Source organism: Dromiciops gliroides, chromosome 2 (assembly GCF_019393635.1).
Source record: "Dromiciops gliroides isolate mDroGli1 chromosome 2, mDroGli1.pri, whole genome shotgun sequence".
Classification (NCBI taxonomy): domain Eukaryota; kingdom Metazoa; phylum Chordata; class Mammalia; order Microbiotheria; family Microbiotheriidae; genus Dromiciops; species Dromiciops gliroides.
This window is the reverse complement of record NC_057862.1, coordinates 660,093,692-660,112,344: the sequence shown is the minus strand read 5'-3', so window position 1 is coordinate 660,112,344 and position 18,653 is coordinate 660,093,692. Positions and strand designations below refer to the sequence as shown.

The window sequence follows — 18,653 nt, the reverse complement described above, 5'->3', positions numbered from 1 at the left end:
AATTGAGGCAAATAGGGTGAAGAGACTTGCCCAGGGTCACACAGTGAGTCTGAGGCCAGATTTGAACTCAAGCTTCAGGCCCAGCACTCTATTCACTTCACCACTTAGGTGCCCCCTGTGGCACGTAGCTTCCCTTGGTCAAAGTGCTTTACAAAGCACTTTACCAAGATCAATTCATCTGATCCTCACAGCTGCCTTGGAAAGTAAGTGCTATTACTAAGGCAAACAAAGGTTAAGTGATTTGCCCAGGGTCATATAGATACTAAGAATCTGAAATTGAGTTTGAACTTTGGTCTTTCCATCTCCAGTTCTCAGCAGCTGCAAGTCATTGAAATGGGTGGGCCCCAGTTTTTTTTTAATCTATAAAAGAGGTTAGAAAGAGATTTTTTTAACAAGGAAAAGAACCCATTTGTACAAAAATATAGCGGCTCTTTTTGTGGTGGCAAAAAATTGGAAATTGAGGGGATGCTCATCAATTGGGGAACAACTGAGTAGCAGTAGCTGATTGTGATGGAATACTACAATGCTATAAGAAATGACGAGCAGTATGCTTTCAGAAGAACATGGGGGTGGGGAGAGAGTACAGCTAGGTGGCGCAGTGGATAAAGCACTGGCCCTGGATTCAGAAGGACTTGAACTCAAATCCAGCCTCAGACACTTGACACTAGCTGTGTGACTGAACAAATCATTTAACCCTCATTGCTCTACCAAAAAAAAAAAAAAAAAGAGAAAGAGAAAGAAAAACCTGGAAAGACTGACATGAACTGATGCAAGTAAAGCGAGCAGAACCAGGAGAACATTGTACACAGTAACATTTCACAATGATCAACTGTGAATGACTTAGCTATTCTCAGCAATACATGATCCAAGAAAATTCTGAAGGACTTTTAATGAAAAATGCTGACTCCAGAGAAAGAACTGATGGAATCTGAATGCATATTGAAGCATACTATTTTTTTACTCTTTTAATTTTGGTGGGGGGTTGTCTGTCTTCTTTCACAACATGACTATTATAGAAATATGTTTTACATGACTATACATGTACACTCTATCAAATTGTTTGCCTTCTCAATGATGGCAGAGGCAAAGGAGGATAGAAGAGAATTTGGATCTCAAAATTGTAAAAAACAAAGATTTAAAATTGTTTTGATGTGCAACTGGAGTGAAATATTAAGATTCAATAAATAATGGGTTAGACTAGATGGCCTCTGAGGTCCCTTACAGTTTGACATTAATAATAATAATAGCAATAGTAATAGTAATAATAGCACTGGGAGAAGGAGTTTCCACACAGGGAAATCCTTGGTCCAGACTTGCCCTTAACCTTCCCTCAAAGGAAACCTTGACATTTATGTAGCATCTTCAGATCTTCTAAAGCAACTATATATCCCACTTACAGATGGGAAAACAGAGCCTGAGGGAGATCAAGCGACTTACCCAGAGATATATATAGCTATTAAGGGTCTTCCAATTCCAGCAATGCCCACCATGCTATCTTGCCTGACAATTTCACACTTGTTGACTCATGTTGAGTTTTCAGTCCACTGAGCCCTGCCCCACCCCCACTCCACTGCCCAGTTCTTCCGGCTGAGTTAAGCCAAGTTACACCAGTGAACCCACAGGCCCAGTACCACAAAGAAAATACTTCCCAGATTTGATTTTATTAAGTTCAGAAGTATAACTAATAGAGTGCCTTGTCTAATGTATTTAATAATGATCTAGAAAGAGCAGATAGCAAACCATATATTCTTTTCCTAATAACAGACTACCAGTGCAAAGAAATTATATATGAAAAGAAATGTTTAGAAATGTTAACATGGTAGTCCCTCCTCTGGAGCCCTCCCAACTCAAACCAAATAGCTCTTCTTATAAGGTTTGCCCAGTTGTGAGCGCTTCCCCTTTCCTAATACTTTTTTGTATTTATTTCACCTATTTACTTATTAGCCTTGTACAGATTATAATCTTCCCCACCCTCAGTAGAATGTGAGCATTTTAGGACTAGGCCCCATTTTGGTTTTTATACTTTGTCTTTTCAGTGTCTAGCACACAGCAGGTGCTGGATAAATGCTTGCTGAAATAAACTGAATTTAATTTGGCTGCCCTTCCCTACACCCCTTCCTCACCCCACTCCCACCCCTTCCCCCATATGATCTCTTCCAGGGTCTGAAAATAAATCCAGATATGCCTCAAGTCAGGGAATGGTTCAATCATCGCCAGATTATCTCAGGCCTCCTCTCCTGCGTGTCCCTCCATGAATCCCAGCAGAACATTTTTCATATTCTGATAAGAGACAAAGAAAACAAGATATTGGAAAATTTCCACCAAAGGCCACCTGGAAAATCCTATTTCATTTGACAAATATCTCTTGGGCCTCTGATCCACATAAACTGTATAACCCCAGACAAGCCAATTCAGTTCTCTTCAGGCTACTCTCTAAGTGGCAAAAACAGGTGTTGGTCTGCAGAGTCAGAGGGAGTGCGAAGGTGGGTAAACATTAAGTACCCACTGTGGAACAGACATCCAGTTCCTATCCTCTTGGGTCTATTGTGCTGGATGGACTCCAAGGGCATGGTTCATGAGGCCCCTCCATGGTTCTTATTAAATGTGCAACCTTGGACAGCTCCCTTAAACTCCCCCAGAACTTGGTAGCCGCAGTTTCACATGAGAGGGATGAGAGAGAGAACCACATGGTTCTATAAGATGAACCAGACACAGCACCTTCCATCAAAGGAATGTCAAGAGGAATATAAATCCCTCTTGGGAAGTTCCCTGGAATGTTTTCCCCATTCACCTCCTCCTCACTCACCTCCTTCTCTCGAAATATCTCAGTTCTTTCAAGACCAGGATCAAAGTCCCTTTATATAAGAGATTTTTCCTGACCCTCTTGTCCCTACCCCCAGTGTTTGTCCCCCCCTTGTCCCAAAATTATTTCCCATATACTTCATATTGACTTGTCTATGTATGTTTCTCCACAGTGGAAAGGAAGATCTTTGAGGGCAACACAGATAAATGTTTTGGGGTTTGTGTCTCCTGAGCCTAGAACGCAGCAAGTAATTAATGCTTGTTGAATTGACACTGAATTGCCCATAGTCTCGAGCTCATTGCAGGGCACAAAGCAGTATTCAACAAGTTAATTACTGAAAGAATCAATTTGTCTGACAAAGTGCTATCAACCTACCAGAGTTTGGGTTAACCAGTAAAATGGACATCCTAAAGTTGGGATGCTAGAGCACCAGCCCTGGATTCAGGAGGACCTGAGTTCAAATCTGGCCTCAGACATTTGACACATACTAGCTGTGTGACCCTGGGCAAGTCACTTAACGCTCATTGCCCCGCAAAAACAAACAAACAAAAACAAAAACAAACCAGAGACAACCTATGGCCAATCTGTCCATAAGCCAATCCAATAGACACACAAGAATATTTTTCCCTAGAATAAAAACAGTTGGGGAGGGGGAGCAGCTAGGATGGGACTTCACAATCTCTCCTTCAAGCATAGTTATCCTGGGAGAGGGAACAGTCTAACCATTCAAGGAAGGGGAAAGAAAACGTCAGGGCCCTTAAGAGACAGCACCATGATGATGGGGGCGGGGGGGGGGGGGGGAATTGAGCTGCACACAAGCAGGAAAAGACAAAGGAGCAAAGTTCAAAGGATCCTAAATTTAGAGTTAGAAGGGACCTAAGAAGTCATCATGTCCAGCCCTTCTCACTTTACAGATAAGAAAACTGAGGCATAGAGAATTTAAGTAACTTGTCCAAGGTAACATAGCTGAGGTGGGATTTGAACCCTGTTCTTCCTGACTCCAAGTCTCGCTCTCTCCTCTATACAACAGGGAGAAAGCAGCACCACATTTCCCCAGGAGAGAGTATACTCCATTCATGTCAGCACCCTGTGGCAAAACCCACTCGACCTCATGTTTGGTACATCTTTGCTCTCTAAACTTATGGAGACTTGTTTTCAGTCAGGTGTGCCAAAGTTTATGTTCCACTGATTAATTTTTGAGAACCCAGGGATATAAAAATGATAATTGTATATTTTAAATTATTTTAGGGGGCAGCTAGGTAGCGCAGTGGATAAGAGCACTGGCCTTGGATTCAGGAGGACCTGAGTTCAAATCCGGCCTCAGACACTTGAAACTTACTAGCTGTGTGACCCTGGGCAAATCACTTAACCCCCATTGCCCCACAAAAAAAAAAAAATTTAATTTAATTATTTTTAAAATTAAATTATAAATTTAATTATGTCATAAATTAATCATTCATATAATTGATCAAGCAGATATTGATTGAGCATCTACTCTGTGCCATCCCAATTAGACTCAGTCACCCCTTTCTCCACGGTGGTCAGGGAGACACATTTGTGAGATGACAAATTGGGGAAGCTGACCTGCCCACCCAAGGCCCGGCCCTCTAAGCTGGTTCTAGTTCACTACTGAGCTGTGCAAACACAGCTGGGAAGACGGATCCTCATGATACAAGACCAACCCAATAGCCCCTGGCAAGTCAGTGCTTGGAAGCAAAGATGCGCAATTTGGTTCCCAGCTCCATCTCAATGCAACATCTTCCTCTTCCCCACCCCACCACCTTCCTTAGCTTCCCCTCTAGAGCTACTAATGGCTCTGACTACTCACCCTCTGGCCCCTCACTGGATCCTGAGTACCCCTCTCCAGCTCCACCGCAGCTTCATGGGGCGTCTATAGGAAGGAGAAGGAAGATGGAGATTTGAGCACCTGGGTGGCTAGTGGGGCAGTTCTAGGGAGCCTCGAAAGGATGGGAATCAGCCCCTATGGTGACCACTGCTGCCACCTCCATCTCAGGGATGCATTGACTAGTAGTGACCATGGAGGAGGAAAGAGCACAGGGAAGCCCTACCGCAAAGGAAAGGGTAAGCTGTTGTTCAGTCGTCTCCTCAGTGGTATCTGACTCTTCCTGACCCCATTTGGGGTTTTCTTGGCAAAGATCCTGGAGGGATTTGCCATTTCCTTCTCCAGCTCATTTGACAGATGAGGAAACTGAGGCAGACAGGGTGAAGTGACTTGCTCAGGGTCACACAATTAGTAAATGTCTGAGGCCAGACGTCAGGTCTTCCTGATTCCAGGACCAGCCCCACTTAGCTGCCATCTGACTAGACTCCCACTTCTCTCCTACTCCACACCTCAAGCTGCCTTCATCATCTACCATGTTCTCCTCCTCTGTCGAAGATGCCCCAGGACAGAGGTGGGAGCTCTCAACCCACCAGCACTGGTGCGGCCCTGAACAGGTAGCTCAGGGGGTAGTGCAGGAGGTTAAGGATGGATGAAGAGTAGAGATCCGCATAACGCATGAGCTGGCTGGCAAACAGCGTCTGGCGGAATCCACAGCGGAACAAACTTCCCATCTTGCCATAGCAAAGGTCCATCTCCCGGGTCACCCTCTGGGCAGGAAAGAGAGCACAGGTGAGAACCCCCCTACTCCCCATCCTGGCCCAGGCCAGGGCCTAATTCTGAGACATCGCCATCCTCAGTCCCGACTGTTATTTTAAGGCCTGGTCAGATGGAACAGCAGCGGGACATGGGGGTGCTGAGACAGGCAGGCAAGCTGCCCCTGTGGTGTCAATGACTGATGATGACAATGACGACGATGGTGGTTGATGGGGATAAACAGTTCATGAGTATATAGCACCTACTATGTGCCAGGCTCTACACTGAAAACTATACAATTATGATCTTGTTTGAGCTTCACAACATCCCTGAGAGATAAGTAGTGTTTATCCCCATTTTACAGATGAGGCAAGCCGGGGATAAACACTACTTATCTGGCACATAGTAGGAGGCAAACAGGGTGAAGGGACTCACCCAGGGTCACACAGCTGGTATGTGTCTGGGGCCATATTTGGATTCAGGTCTTCCTGACTCCAGGCCTGGTTGTTGCTCTATCCACTGTGCCACCTAGCTGCCCTGAGATATGGATAATATAGATGTAGATATAAATATAGATGTAGATGTAGATATGGATATGGATATGAATAAACATATACATATACATATACATATACATATACATATACATATACATATACATATACATATACATATACATATACATATACATATACATATATGCACGCATATATACACATATACTTACTGTCTCTCAAATGAGATAACATACATAAAGTATTTTGCAAATCTTACTGCTCTTATCATTAAACAAAGGCTATAAGGAAGCTAGATTGGGCCAAAGGTCCCACATTACCACACCCATTGGAGGACCCTGAACCCCAAGCTGGGACCTGGGGCAGAGTGGAAAGCGTGCTGGATCTGGGTGGGGGGACTGAGTGGTCTCTCAGTCCTTCAAGGGCTCAATCTTGAGAACCCATAAGACCTTCTGGCTGGGCTGAAGCTCCATGCTATTTGGCTATTGAGCCAGCAGGGGGTACTAGTGGTCAAGGAGAGGCAGATGGCAACCTTAGTCACTGACCCATCAGGAGGACCCTGCTCTTCAGCACTGTCCCCAGACCCAGTGGGAAAAGTGAAAGCTTAGGGGAAGGTCAGTTCCCCTGGATCCCCCAAAACACACACACACACACACACACACACACACACACACACACACACACCCCACCCCACCTTCTCTTCCCCAAACTGTTACCTGAATCTCTCTCTTGGTGGAGCTGATGTCCTCTTGCCCACAGCTCCTTCTGTCCATGTGCCTGAGCAGGAAGGAAGGGCAGTGATCAAAGATCTCAGTCTACTGCCCCCAAAAGGGGGCAGCTATTAGTATGACCCCTGAAAGAACCTCCCCATTCCCCTGCTCCCATATAATCACATTTGTATGGGTAAATCCTTGTATGGGCCATGTATATGCACTTTAACCTTCTGAGACTCAGTTTCCTCATCTGTAAATTGGGGATAATACCAAAGGAGATACTGTAGGCAAAGGGTTTCTCAAGCATCAAAGTGCTATAAAAGCTGTTACGATTATTGGCCGTATGTGTCCAAAGAGGCTGTTTGGTACAGTAGAGAGAAAGACCAGGCCTCTGAACCAGGAAGACCTGGGTGAAAGCCTCCACCTGACACAAACTGTGTGGTGCCCCTCCTGGACCTGTGCCCTAACTTCCCAGAGCTCTAAAGGATTTTCTAAGAATGATGGGAGTTCTTACCCTTTCTGGTGTCATGGACCCATCTGGAAATCTGCTGAAAGCTAGGGGACCCCTTCTCAGAACAATGGTGGGTTGGGTCGTTTTTGTTTTGGGTTTTTTCCCTAATCATAATTAAAGGAAATACTAAATTTCAGTTGGAGGTTTTTTCCCATTCAAGCTCTCTGACCCCAGCTGAAGAATCTCTTTTCTACGTCTCTAAGTTGAAGAGAAGATGCTATTTGCTCGCCAGCTGGTGCATGATGGGGACCTGTACTCTTCATGCATCCTTAGCCTCCCACATTGCCCTCTGTTCAATGAAGGGTCGGACTGGATGGCCTTGGAGCTCCAGCTCCATGATCTTGCAAGCTCAAGCCTTTCAGCTAGAGCAGGGGTTCTCTGTCTGGGGTCCACCAACTTGTTCTTTCAATATTTGGAGAACTGTGTTTTCAGTAGAATACTGATGGGTTTCATTTTATGCATTTAAAAACATGATTCTGGGGGGCAGCTAGGTGGCGCAGTGGATGGAGCACTGGCTCTGGATTCAGGAGGACCTGAGTTCAAATCCAGCCTCAGACACTTAACACTAGCTGTGTGACCTTGGGCAAGTCACTTAATCCTCATTGCCCCACCAAAAAAAACAAAAAACAAAAACATGATTCTGAGGAATCCATGGACTTCACCAGGCTGCCAGAGGGGTCCAGGTTAAGATCTCTCATCGAGAGCTTTAATTGGCCACCTGGAAGTACTTTTCTTCCCAGATAACTTGGGATTGGTTGGAGGCCCTGGTCCTCCGGGATCCCAGCTCCTGAGAGAGGGTCCCATAGAATCTCTAGGACAATAAGGGCAAGCCCAACATGTATGTGTTTATGTATCTATAGGTTTCTCTCTGTGTTTGTGTCTCTGGGTCTCGTCTCTCTCTTTGTCTCTGCTCTCTTTTTCTCTTTCCTTCTATCCTTCTCTCTCTCCCTCTCTCTCTCTCTCTCTCTCTCTCTCTCTCTCTCTCTCTCTCACACACACACACACACACACACACACACACACACACACACACACACACACACACACTCTCCGTTTATTATCCAGGTCTTCCTAAGATTGAACATGAGTCGTGAACATGAACATGAGCAATGCAGGGCATCCCCAGCAGACCTTTTCAGCCCCTCCCCATCCAATCTATCTCCCCCCTCCCAGACTGAAGACCCTGGGGTTCACTCACTGGTACAGCTCAGCCAAAGACCCCTCCAGCTTCTGCAGCTCCTCAAACACCTCTAGAAAATAACAAGGAATCAGCAGAAGTCAGCTGGGGCTCCCGACTGCTCCCCAGAACCCCCTTTCCTCCCACTGCTACTACTGCTGTTGTGGCCACCTTGGCCCTGATTGCAGGAGAATGACCGAGCCACCGAACCTGAGGGTTGACAGAGACCTCAGCAGCCACCCCACGTCTGATCCAAACCATATCTGAAAAAGAGTCCACACCACAACCCATCCAACATGTATTCCATCAGCCTTTGCTCAAAGGCCTTGAGGAAGAGGAAACACAACCTCCCAAGGCAAACCCCCCTTCTAACACATTCCAGCAACATCCTCATGCCTCCACGTACTCCAAGTCAGCTCTGCTGTCCATTCCCATTTCCTTCCATCACTCCTCATGTGTCACTGACTCCAGACCCTTTACTATGCACGTTGCCCTCCTCGGGGTGCCTGCCAGCTTATCACTGTCCTTCTTCTAAGGCAGTAACCAAAACTGAAGAAAATGCTAGATGCATGACTAGCTCTGTGAGAAGAATATCTCCTTCTGCCTAGAAGTTATACCTCAAAGGTAGACCCAGAGCTCATCAGCTTTCTTGAATAACACAGTCAGTTTCTACCGAGCTTGCCGTCTACCAAGTACCCCAGATTTTTTCAGACAAACTGCCCTCTAAGTCCTGCACCTTCTCCAACCCCTTTATACTTGTGAAGGTATTTAGCACCAGGCTGGGACTGGAGCACACTGCAGCTCACTGTCTTGGAGCAGGAATAAATGTCAAAGTGAAGCACCTATGATCACAAATTTGATGCTAGAAGGGATGCAATTTGGCCAATTTCATTTGGCTAATGTGCTACTTCGTTTTGCTAAACTGTTTCTTTTTCCTTCTTTACTTTTTTTTTTTTTGCAGAGCAATGAAGGTTAAGTGAAATCTTTCAATTGACTTTTTTTGGGGGGGAGGGGGCAGGGCAATGAGGGTTAAGTGACTTGCCCAGGGTCACATAGCTAGTAAGTGTCAAGTGTCTGAGGCTGCATTTGAACTCAGGGCCTCCTGAATCCAGGGCCAGTGCTTTATCCACTGAGCCACCTAGCTGCCCCCCTTTTTTACCCTTTAGCTTAAAGCAAGCTTCTCTCTGGTCTGGACCCCTGTGGCAGCATGGTGAGGCTATGGGGGCCTGCTCAGAATAATGTTTCAAATAACTGAAGGAAATGCCAAATTTCAATCAGAGTTTAGTGAAAATTAAAATGTGCTGTAATTTTTTTCTGACCCAAGTTCATAGCCTCCCTTAAGTCTATCTATCCCCCTCCAAGGGGGAGGTTACACACCTCCAGCTTAAGAGATGAACTCTAGGAGGGGGTTAAGGAGAGGGGGGATATATTGGCCAAAGAAGATGATGTAAAAACAATAGATATCAATAGCATTAAACATTTGTAAACGTCTGTTGAATTGAATTGGATAGGGACTTTTATCTACTTCTGGTCCCAGAAAGAGTGAATTTCCACCAGAGTCTGCCTGGCCAGGGAGAAGGTGTAAGGAGATAACTAATATATACTGGAATGCTATGACTTTAGTACCATGTTCAATTCTTCACCTTTCTCCCTCTTTAAATGGCTCTCAGGTGAATCATAAATTCAACCCTTGGAGTGCCCTTGGTCCTTCCCTTCTGACATGACCAACCCAGCCCTTCAGGTGCACATGGGGAAATGAGACACGTTAGTCCTTTGCCACGTTGTCCCTGACCCCACCAGTCCACCTGTAGCCTCCTCTACCAAAGTCCCCGGGCCTCTCTCCTGAGATGATACCCAACCTCTGTCCTGTCCAATAATGCTGAGAGCTCCACTTCCTCTCCCTCTCTCCTCCCCACCTTCCTTCTCCAGTTCTGCCCACCATTCTCCTGGGCCCAGACAGCCAATTCTTGGGACAGCTCAGGCACCACAAGAAAGGTGCGCCAGCCCTGTCGCTTCTTAGACTTGAGGATGTCCCCAAAGATGTGGTCCCCAATGTAGAGGATGTGTTTCCCGCTTACTCCAAGCAGCTCGCATACGACATCTGATGAGCCTGTTCCAAAGAAAGGGCAGAGGTCACTGTCACATCCCCCCTTAGTACCCATCTCCCCTGGGGCTGATGTAGTTGCAAAGACTTAGTTAAGACCCTAGAGTATTGTCCCCAGTAATGTATGGGAATGTCCCATAGCTCCAAGTTTCCTGAATGGGTAGGTTGGAGAGATGGGCCCCTCGAGCCAAGAGAATGCAAGCAGAAGCCACGGGAGAGGAAGGAGGGCCCTCATGACGCACAGGGAGCTCCTACCTCCAGAGTAGACAGCGCAGTGTTGGTGGGGCCCCGTGTAGGTGCCAATTCTCAGCTTTCCTGAGTCCTAGTAGAGATTAGAGGATAGAAGCAAAGTTGGTCATTAGGCCAAGAAGCCCCAAGCCCTGAGCAAAGAGAAACCTTTTTTTCCCAAGTAGGAAATGTTGCTGATGGGATACGTCTTAAAAGGAGGTTATGAATGGAATGGAAAATCAGTGTGAAAGAAGAAGTTTCACAGCAATCTGGAAAGATTTCTATGAACTGATGCAGAGGAAAGAGCAGCACCAGAGAAACAGTCTACCATAAAAACAACATTATAGGGGTGGCTGGGTGGCACAGTGGATAAAGCACCAGCCCTGGATTCAGGAGGACCTGAGTTCAAATCTGGTCTCAGACACTTGACACTTATCAGCTGTGTGACCCTGGGCAAGTCACTTAACCCCATTGCCCCCCCCAAAAAAAAAAAACATTATACAAACAAGCAACTCTGAAGGACTTAAGAACTCTGATCAACTCAATGACCAACCACAGTCCCAGAGGACCAATAATGAAGCGAAGCTCACTACCCACCTCCTGAGAGGGAGGTGGTGGACTTCGTGGAGAATGAGACATAAATTTGTGGACACGGCCATGGTGGGAATTTGTTTTGCTTGACTATGTGTATTTATTACAAAGGTTTTGGTTTTTGCTTTTTTTTTCCTCAACAGGAGGTATGGAAAACTAAGAGGGAGAGAAAATAAATGCTTGTTAGCTGAAAAAAAAAATTTTTTTAATTTAAAGAAAAAAAAAACATTAAGATGGCCTCAGCTGTGGGCCCTGGAGAGAAGATGGAGAGATGGGAGCAGTTTCAACTTCTCAGCCCCACCCCTACCCTACCCAAACATTATGCTAGAAGAATGAATCAGGCCTCCACAGGTTTGGGGATCTCAAGCATTGAACCAAAGCTTTCCCAAGAGGAAGCACAGCTGCCATAATTTCCTGATTCTAGGACTACAATGGACAGAACCCACCCTCCCTCCCACCCACCTCAACATGCCCCCCTCTCCCCACTTCATTACCGTGTTGACCTGTCTCAGAACTGTCCCCTCTGCAAAGAATCGGGGTTTCTGCGTGTCCACCACAATCAGGTCAAAATAGGATTGCCAGGGCCGAGCCAAACCTTCCGCCTATGTAGAGGAGTGAGAATGGGGACTCAGATCCAGAAAGCTCACACACACACACACACACACACACACACACACACACACACACGCACATGCACAATTTCGATTCAGTTCCAAGATTCGGATCTTGCCCCAGGTCCATGAGTATTAACTCCCAGACTGCAGTAGACCCATGAAGTCAGTGCTAACATCTAGTTTGTGCTGTCACCAAAAGCTATAACCCACCTTGAGTTTGCAAAGCTCCAACCTCACAATTAAGGTGTCTTGAGTGTTTATTCTCATTTTAGAGATGAGGAAACAGAGGCTCAGAGTGGTCAGGTGGTACAGTGAAAGAGCCTTGGAATTGGAGTCAAAGATCCTGGGTTCAAATCCCCAGCTGACTCATTTACCAGCACTAATAAGTGACCTTCCCTAGGCCTCAATTTCCTTATCTGTTAGATAAGGAGGTTGAATTAGGGGACCCTTGAGGTCAGCACCTGTTCTGGAACAAATCCATTCCCCTCCCTGGGCCTTCATCTGCAAAATGTGGGTGGGGGGAGAGGGTTGGGTTGGATCTAGGCCTCTGAGACCCCTTTCAGCTCTAGACCTAGGCTTATTTGGATGATCGATCAAGAATGTGCTCTTATGCCGCTGTCAGTCCCTCTCACATGTACAGACAGACACACCCAGTTAAACACATAGTCAGTCACACAACCCGTGGACACAAGGTCATTCCCAGTCCTACAGACTCCCGCTGGTTTTCAGACGTCCATGCTTAGCCAGCACAGAGGAAGTTAGGAAGAGAGTCCTGCTCCCCTGCACCTGTGCCTCATCCTGCTGGACTTTATGGGATCATGGCACCCATGGATTTAGAGCTGACACTGAAATAACCTCATTAATACTTTAGCTCCTTTATGAGATGGCAATAACGGGTCATTCCCTGACCAGGTTCCTTCTGCATGGCCTGGCGGAGAGGGAGAAGGAAAGAATCCTAGCTCTAGAACCCAAAAGACCTCAGACACTGTCTAATTCAATCCCCACCTCCTTACTGGAAGAGGAGGAAGCTTAGGCCCCTAGAGTTCAAATGATTTCTCCAAGGTCACACAAGTTATGATTTGAGTCAGAGGAATTTAGAGTTTGGGTTCAAATTTGAACTCAGATCCCCAGACTGGATAGCTCCTCCACATTATTGCCCTTTCACACACAACCGATCACCTCTAGGCTGTTCACCCTAGGCTGCCCCACCCCCCACATGAAAGCAGCAGCAATAACATGCTTCCTTGTCTTCCTGGCCAGGAGAGCTGGAAGTCAGGAACCACCCAGAAAGAATGTTCCCTTTGGCTAATCACCTGTGAGCCTAGAGGCAAGACCTCTCACCAGCCCATCCCCAACACACACACACACACACACACACACACACACGCACACACACAGCCCTAGCCACACCCCAGGAAGGCAGGAGCACTCACCTGACCACAGTCAAACAGATAGGTCATGATGGCCTGGAAGAGACCAGAGGCAAGGTCAGGGAGTCTCCAAGTATTCTAAACCCACCATCGCCATTGCCCAAGGCCACCCTCTGCCTCATCCCTTCTGACCCCACCAGGAAAGCACATCTCAAAAGACAAGCTTTTAGGCCTGATAGAGCCCTCCCCCTGCCCCTTGAAATCTAACTCCCTCTGGGCAACTAAGTGGTGGGGGCAGCTAGGTGGCACAGTGGATGGAGCACCAGCCCTGGATTCAGGAGGACCTGAGTTCAAATCCGGCCTCAGACACTTGACACTTACTAGCTGTGTGACCCTGGGCAAGTCACTTAACCCCCATGGCCCCACAAGAAAAAAAAAAAGAAAGAAAGAAAAATCTAACCACCTCATAGAGGAGGAAGCTAAGGCCCAAAGTGAGTTTACCCAATGTAACACAGTCAGGACGAGCACCCAGGTCTCGTCACCCCCCTACCCACCTCCCCACTCCAGTAACCTTTCTGCCAAACTATGTCTCCACTCTTCTTACCCCAATCAAGGCCTTCTTCCTCTCCTGAAAACACACACACACACACACACACACACACACACACACACATACATGCCTCCCCACACAGACATAAACACATAAATATACCACTTCAGAGCTTGGACCCCATTCCCAAGGGCCTATTCATGTCTAATATGATTGGTTGTAAGCATCCTAAGGGCAGATGCCAAAAGCCAGTGGGGTACCCTAGGGTTTGATGGGTCACAGAAGCAAAGACAGCAAAACAGAACTTTGATTTGTTTTGGGGCCAGATCCAAGATCTTTTTGGTTTAAAGAATTCCCAGTGAGAAAATCACTTTGGCCAATGGAAATCACTACCAACTCTTGCCCAGAATCATTCAGTCAGCATGGGTCAGAGGTGGAGCTTGAACCCGGTGCTTAGAATCATACAGTCATAGACCTAGGGTTTGAAAGGACCTTGGGGGCTCTCATTTTGGGGGTTTTGGTTGGTTTTTTTTTTGGTGAGGCAATTGGGGTTAAGTGACTTGCCCAAGGTCACACAGCTAGCAAGTGTCAAGTGTCTGAGGCCGGATTTGAACTCAGGTCCTCCTGACTCCAGGGCCAGTGCTCTATTCACTGAGCCACCTAGCTGCCCAAGGGGGCTCTCATTTTACAGATGAGTAAATTAAGGCTGAGAGCAGTTACAGAATTTTCCCAGTGTCACCGCAAGCATCTGAGACAGGATTGAAAGTCCCGTCTTCCTGACTGCCTATCCAGAGTTCTACCCACTGCACCACTCACCTAAGTGGGGATACAGGCTCTGGCCGACTGAAGTCAGCCGTTCCCCCCCACCCCCCACCCCTGCTCCCCCAGCAGTCTCTGCTCACATTGGTGTAGTTGTAGTCGCTGTTGGTCGCCAGAAACACTTTCCCCACTTCCTTCATCTTCCCCAATAGGAGAGGAACGCGGGCCTAGGGCAGAGAGATGGGGGAGTGTAGAGGATGAGGCGTCTTCCGGAACCACCCTGGGCCCCCATCGGTAAGCCTCAGCCTCCTCAGGACGGGGATCAGACCATAGGATGGCTATGCTAGGACTGAACATTTTCTGTTTGCACAGCCTTGTACTTGGGACTGGGGAGGAAGAACAAAAGTCCTCCGGCACTCACATCCTTCTCCACGTACTTCTCCAAATTCTCCAAAGTCTTCTCCTTCAGGCAGCCCTGAGAAAGGGGAATGAAGATGTATACAGGAAAAGGCGGACGGCAAAGGGAGGGCAGGGGCAGAGGGGCCGTGGGAAAGGGGGCGAGGGAAGAGGGCTGAGGCTAGATAGACGATTCTTCAGAAGAGAGATCGGACAGGGAGGGGCCCTAGTGGAGAAGGGCTAAGGGGGAAAGGAGGACAGAGCTGGGAGGTGGGGGGGAGGGGGTGTGGGCGCCGCTCACCGACAGGTGGACGTTGTTCATGGCATCGGACACGTCCTGGAAAAGACTGCGGAAGGACATGAAGAGGTTCCCGTGCTGGTAGCCAGTGTCACAGCTAGGAAAACCAGGGAGAAGGAGGACAAGGGTAAAGGACCCTCAAAGAGGACGGACCGTGGTGCTTCCTGGCTTTGTCTTCCCTATTGGAAAGTCAGCTCCTGGAGGACACGAGCTGGCTTGTATTTGTATCCCCAGTGCCTGGCGCCAAGTAAGCGCTCTATAAATGCTTGTTCACTTGGACCCAATTACACGACCTTGGACAAGTCACAAGCTCCCTGGGCTTCAGTTTGCCCATTTGTAAAATGAAGGGGTTGGTCTAGGTGGCATCTGAACAAGGATTCCATGATCCCAGGACCTGGGTTCAAGTCCTGTTTCTGACACATTCCAGTGATGGAATCGGAGGCTCCAGACCAGCTTTCTAGAGTTATGATACTATGGAGTGTAATGAGGATACAAGAGAGTCTCTGAGGAAACGAGGAGGAGGTTGCAAGCCTCCAACTTCCTCTGGAAAGATGAGAGAGGAAAAGGGAGCTGCCCACTACAACAAAGTGAGCTATACTGTGAATTATACCATTGTACTGCCAGTTACAGTCAGGAAGACCTGAGTTCAAATTCAACCTCAGACACTTCCTAGCTGTGTGACCCTGGGCAAGTCGTTTTACCCTGTTTGCCTCAGTTTTCTCATCTGTAAAATAAGCTGGAGAAGGAAATGGCAAAAAACATTCCAGTATCTCATCCAAGAAAACCCTAAATGGGGTCACAAAGAGTTAGACACGACCGAACAAAATCCAGTTACACTATGGAATGCGTCATGGGTTACACTGGAAGCTACGCTCTGGGCTAACCGTGTGGGTTATCCTCTAAGTTACCATGTCCATGACTAATGGGGCTTATGCTATTGAAGACATTATTGTGGTCCGCAATCCAGGTGCCCCACAGAGGAGACAGGGTTGAGGGCTGATCAGGGTTGAGGTATGGGGCTCAGGGGACTGTCATTCAGTGGTCTGGCTTGAGGCCCAAGGGCAAAAACTGGATGGTTTTGAAGCTCACTTAATGTATCTGGAGCAGTTGGTAAAAAAGTCCACAAGGCAGGCGTACAGGTACGTTTCTGCAGAGGGAGCACAGAGGAATCAGTCACACCCGGGGACCTTTCCCCCCTTTCGCCCCCGACCCAGTCCTCAGTGTGGAACAGAGCCCCACACTCAGAAGAGATGAGGCGAGCTCAGCTTAGGTCAAGATCAAAGAGCAGACATCTAGGAAGACGTAGAAAACAGGAAGGAGGCAAACAGCCACCCCCTTCAATTTCTCATGCTTGCATTACTCAGCTCTTCCCTCCATGCTTGGCATACAGTAAGTGCTTGCTCACTGAGTGACCAGATCTTCGTTTTCTTCATTCTCACTACATGCCCCTCCCCAGCTGCCTCCTCCTGCAGTGCCCCTCCTCTGACCCCCCCCACTTTCTCCTCTCCATCTCCATCTCTGCTGATTCCCCCACTCTTCCTTGATGCCTTTTCCTTCTCTTGGTCATCCTCACTGCTCGGATTTTCCCTGCCCCATCTCATCCGAATCTCCCAGTTGCCTCCCCTCTGAGCTCCTTGAAAGTAAAGCCTTATTTCATTTTTGACTTTGTGTATGTCTAGTGTCTAACACAGTGACTGGCTGACTAGCCAGCTTGTTGACTGAAGGATTGGTTCATTTGTTCCTGCTCCCACTCACCTGGAAGGTTGAAGAGAGTATTGAGAATGTGGAATCTTTGCATGTCATCCCGATGAATGAACTTGCTGGGGTAAAAACTCCAGATTTCAGCCCTGGGGGAGGGGGAGAAGATTGAGGGAATGGGGGGGGAGGAATAGGGGAGCAAATGGAGCAGATATCCAGCTGCTCTCCCCTAACCCAAATGGGACTCCCCCTCCTTATCCATCTGAGGGTTCCTTGCTCCATTAAGACCATAGTTTGTCTTTACCCCTAAATCTCAAGGGCACCACAGGATCCACCCAACACCTACTCAGAGAGGAAGGAGAAGCCATGAGCAGCCAGCAACACATTTCCATGGGTATCCACCTTCAACAGATTGCCGTAGAGTACATCAAACACTAGGCCCCTGCAGGACAAGAAAAGGGATGGAGAGAGGAAAAGGAGAGAAGGAAAAGAAGGGACAGGACCCAATACAGACAGATACACCACTCCTGAACAAGGCGATAATTTAACTAAGACTTTTTTTTGGGGGTCGGGCAATGGGGGTTAAGTGACTTGCCCAGGGTCACACAGCTAGTAAGTGTCAAGTGTCTGAGGCCAAATTCGAACTCAGGTCCTCCTGAATCCAGGGCTGGTGCTTTATCCACTGTGCCACCTAGCTGCCCCCAGATATAGAAGTCCTAAAAGGAGATGATGAGGTCATGGAGACGCTGGCCTGGGACCAAAGCTAGATGTCTCACCTCCTTCCTCCAAGGCCAGCTCTGTTCTTTGCCCCCGCTTTTTCCTCCCAATCCCACTCTCCTTCCCTACTAAAACCTGGATCTTCCTCTCCCAAATCCATGGTCCTTCTCCATCCCCTAAACTCAGTTCCTCTTCTCTCACTCAAATCCATTGTTCTTTTCACTCTCCCAAACCCAGTTCCTCCTTCACTAAGCCTATTGTCTCTCTCCATCCCCCAAACTCAGTGCCTCCTCCCTAGAACCCAAACTATTCTTCCCCTAAATCCACTGTCCCTCTTCATACCCCAAATGTGTGCCCACCACCCCAAATCCATTATCATTCTCTGCCTTCTTCCCCCAAATCCATTGTCCCTCTCCAAACTTCAATCTTTATCTATCCCTACCCCCCAATGAAATATTCCCATCCATCCACCAGTCCCTCCTTCCCAAAACTCAGTGCCTTGCTGGCTCCCCTATAAGCACTGTCCCTTTCCCCTATACTCCTTGTCTCTGCTCTTCCCAGCAAATGTACTCTCTCCCTCTTCCCCTCCCCAAGCCATTGTCCTTCCCCTTTCTTGTTCCCCTACTAACCTCTCTGCCCCTCCCTGAGTCTACCCTAGGTGGAGTTGTAAGTTGAAGCCCAAGATCAAGAAGAGTCTGAGGGGCCCAGGATGGAAGAGAGGGCCCTGAAGCCAAGGAAGAACTGTACCTGGTGGGGTAGGTAGGGTTGTAGGAATAGCGGAGGATCTCATGGGGGTAGCCAATGCAGACCAGTCTTTCCAGAAGCAGCTCAAATGCCAGGGCCTCATAATCGGGAGACTTGTACACTGGAGGAGAAAGGATGGAAGGAGCTGTGCTGGTCCCTGAAAACCCATCCCCTCCTCCTAGCATACCCTACCCCACCCCAAGAGCCTTGGCCAAGCTAAAGCCACAGGGCACAGCCTTTGGGTGCCTGATCCTCCAGCACATAGTAAG

General features: G+C 47.7%; 1 protein-coding gene across 2 annotated transcripts in view; it reads right to left on the bottom strand.

Moving 5' to 3' along the window:
- Positions 1 to 2,100: 2,100 nt before the first annotated feature.
- NT5DC4 (5'-nucleotidase domain containing 4) overlaps positions 2,101 to 18,653 on the bottom strand; it is a 33,514-nt gene continuing 16,961 nt past the window's right edge. For both annotated transcript variants that reach the window (XM_043986589.1, XM_043986588.1), the window contains 16 exons: positions 18,388 to 18,505; positions 17,270 to 17,365; positions 16,981 to 17,072; positions 16,315 to 16,372; positions 15,229 to 15,322; positions 14,953 to 15,006; positions 14,675 to 14,758; positions 13,286 to 13,318; positions 11,733 to 11,840; positions 10,675 to 10,741; positions 10,255 to 10,425; positions 8,337 to 8,388; positions 6,631 to 6,691; positions 5,237 to 5,413; positions 4,632 to 4,694; positions 2,101 to 2,280 (listed from right to left, as the gene is read on the bottom strand). In XM_043986589.1, coding sequence (XP_043842524.1) covers positions 2,224 to 2,280; positions 4,632 to 4,694; positions 5,237 to 5,413; positions 6,631 to 6,691; positions 8,337 to 8,388; positions 10,255 to 10,425; positions 10,675 to 10,741; positions 11,733 to 11,840; positions 13,286 to 13,318; positions 14,675 to 14,758; positions 14,953 to 15,006; positions 15,229 to 15,322; positions 16,315 to 16,372; positions 16,981 to 17,072; positions 17,270 to 17,365; positions 18,388 to 18,505 — 1,385 coding nt within the window. In that variant the 3' untranslated portion in view covers positions 2,101 to 2,223. The remainder of the gene's footprint in view (positions 2,281 to 4,631; positions 4,695 to 5,236; positions 5,414 to 6,630; positions 6,692 to 8,336; positions 8,389 to 10,254; positions 10,426 to 10,674; positions 10,742 to 11,732; positions 11,841 to 13,285; positions 13,319 to 14,674; positions 14,759 to 14,952; positions 15,007 to 15,228; positions 15,323 to 16,314; positions 16,373 to 16,980; positions 17,073 to 17,269; positions 17,366 to 18,387; positions 18,506 to 18,653) is intronic.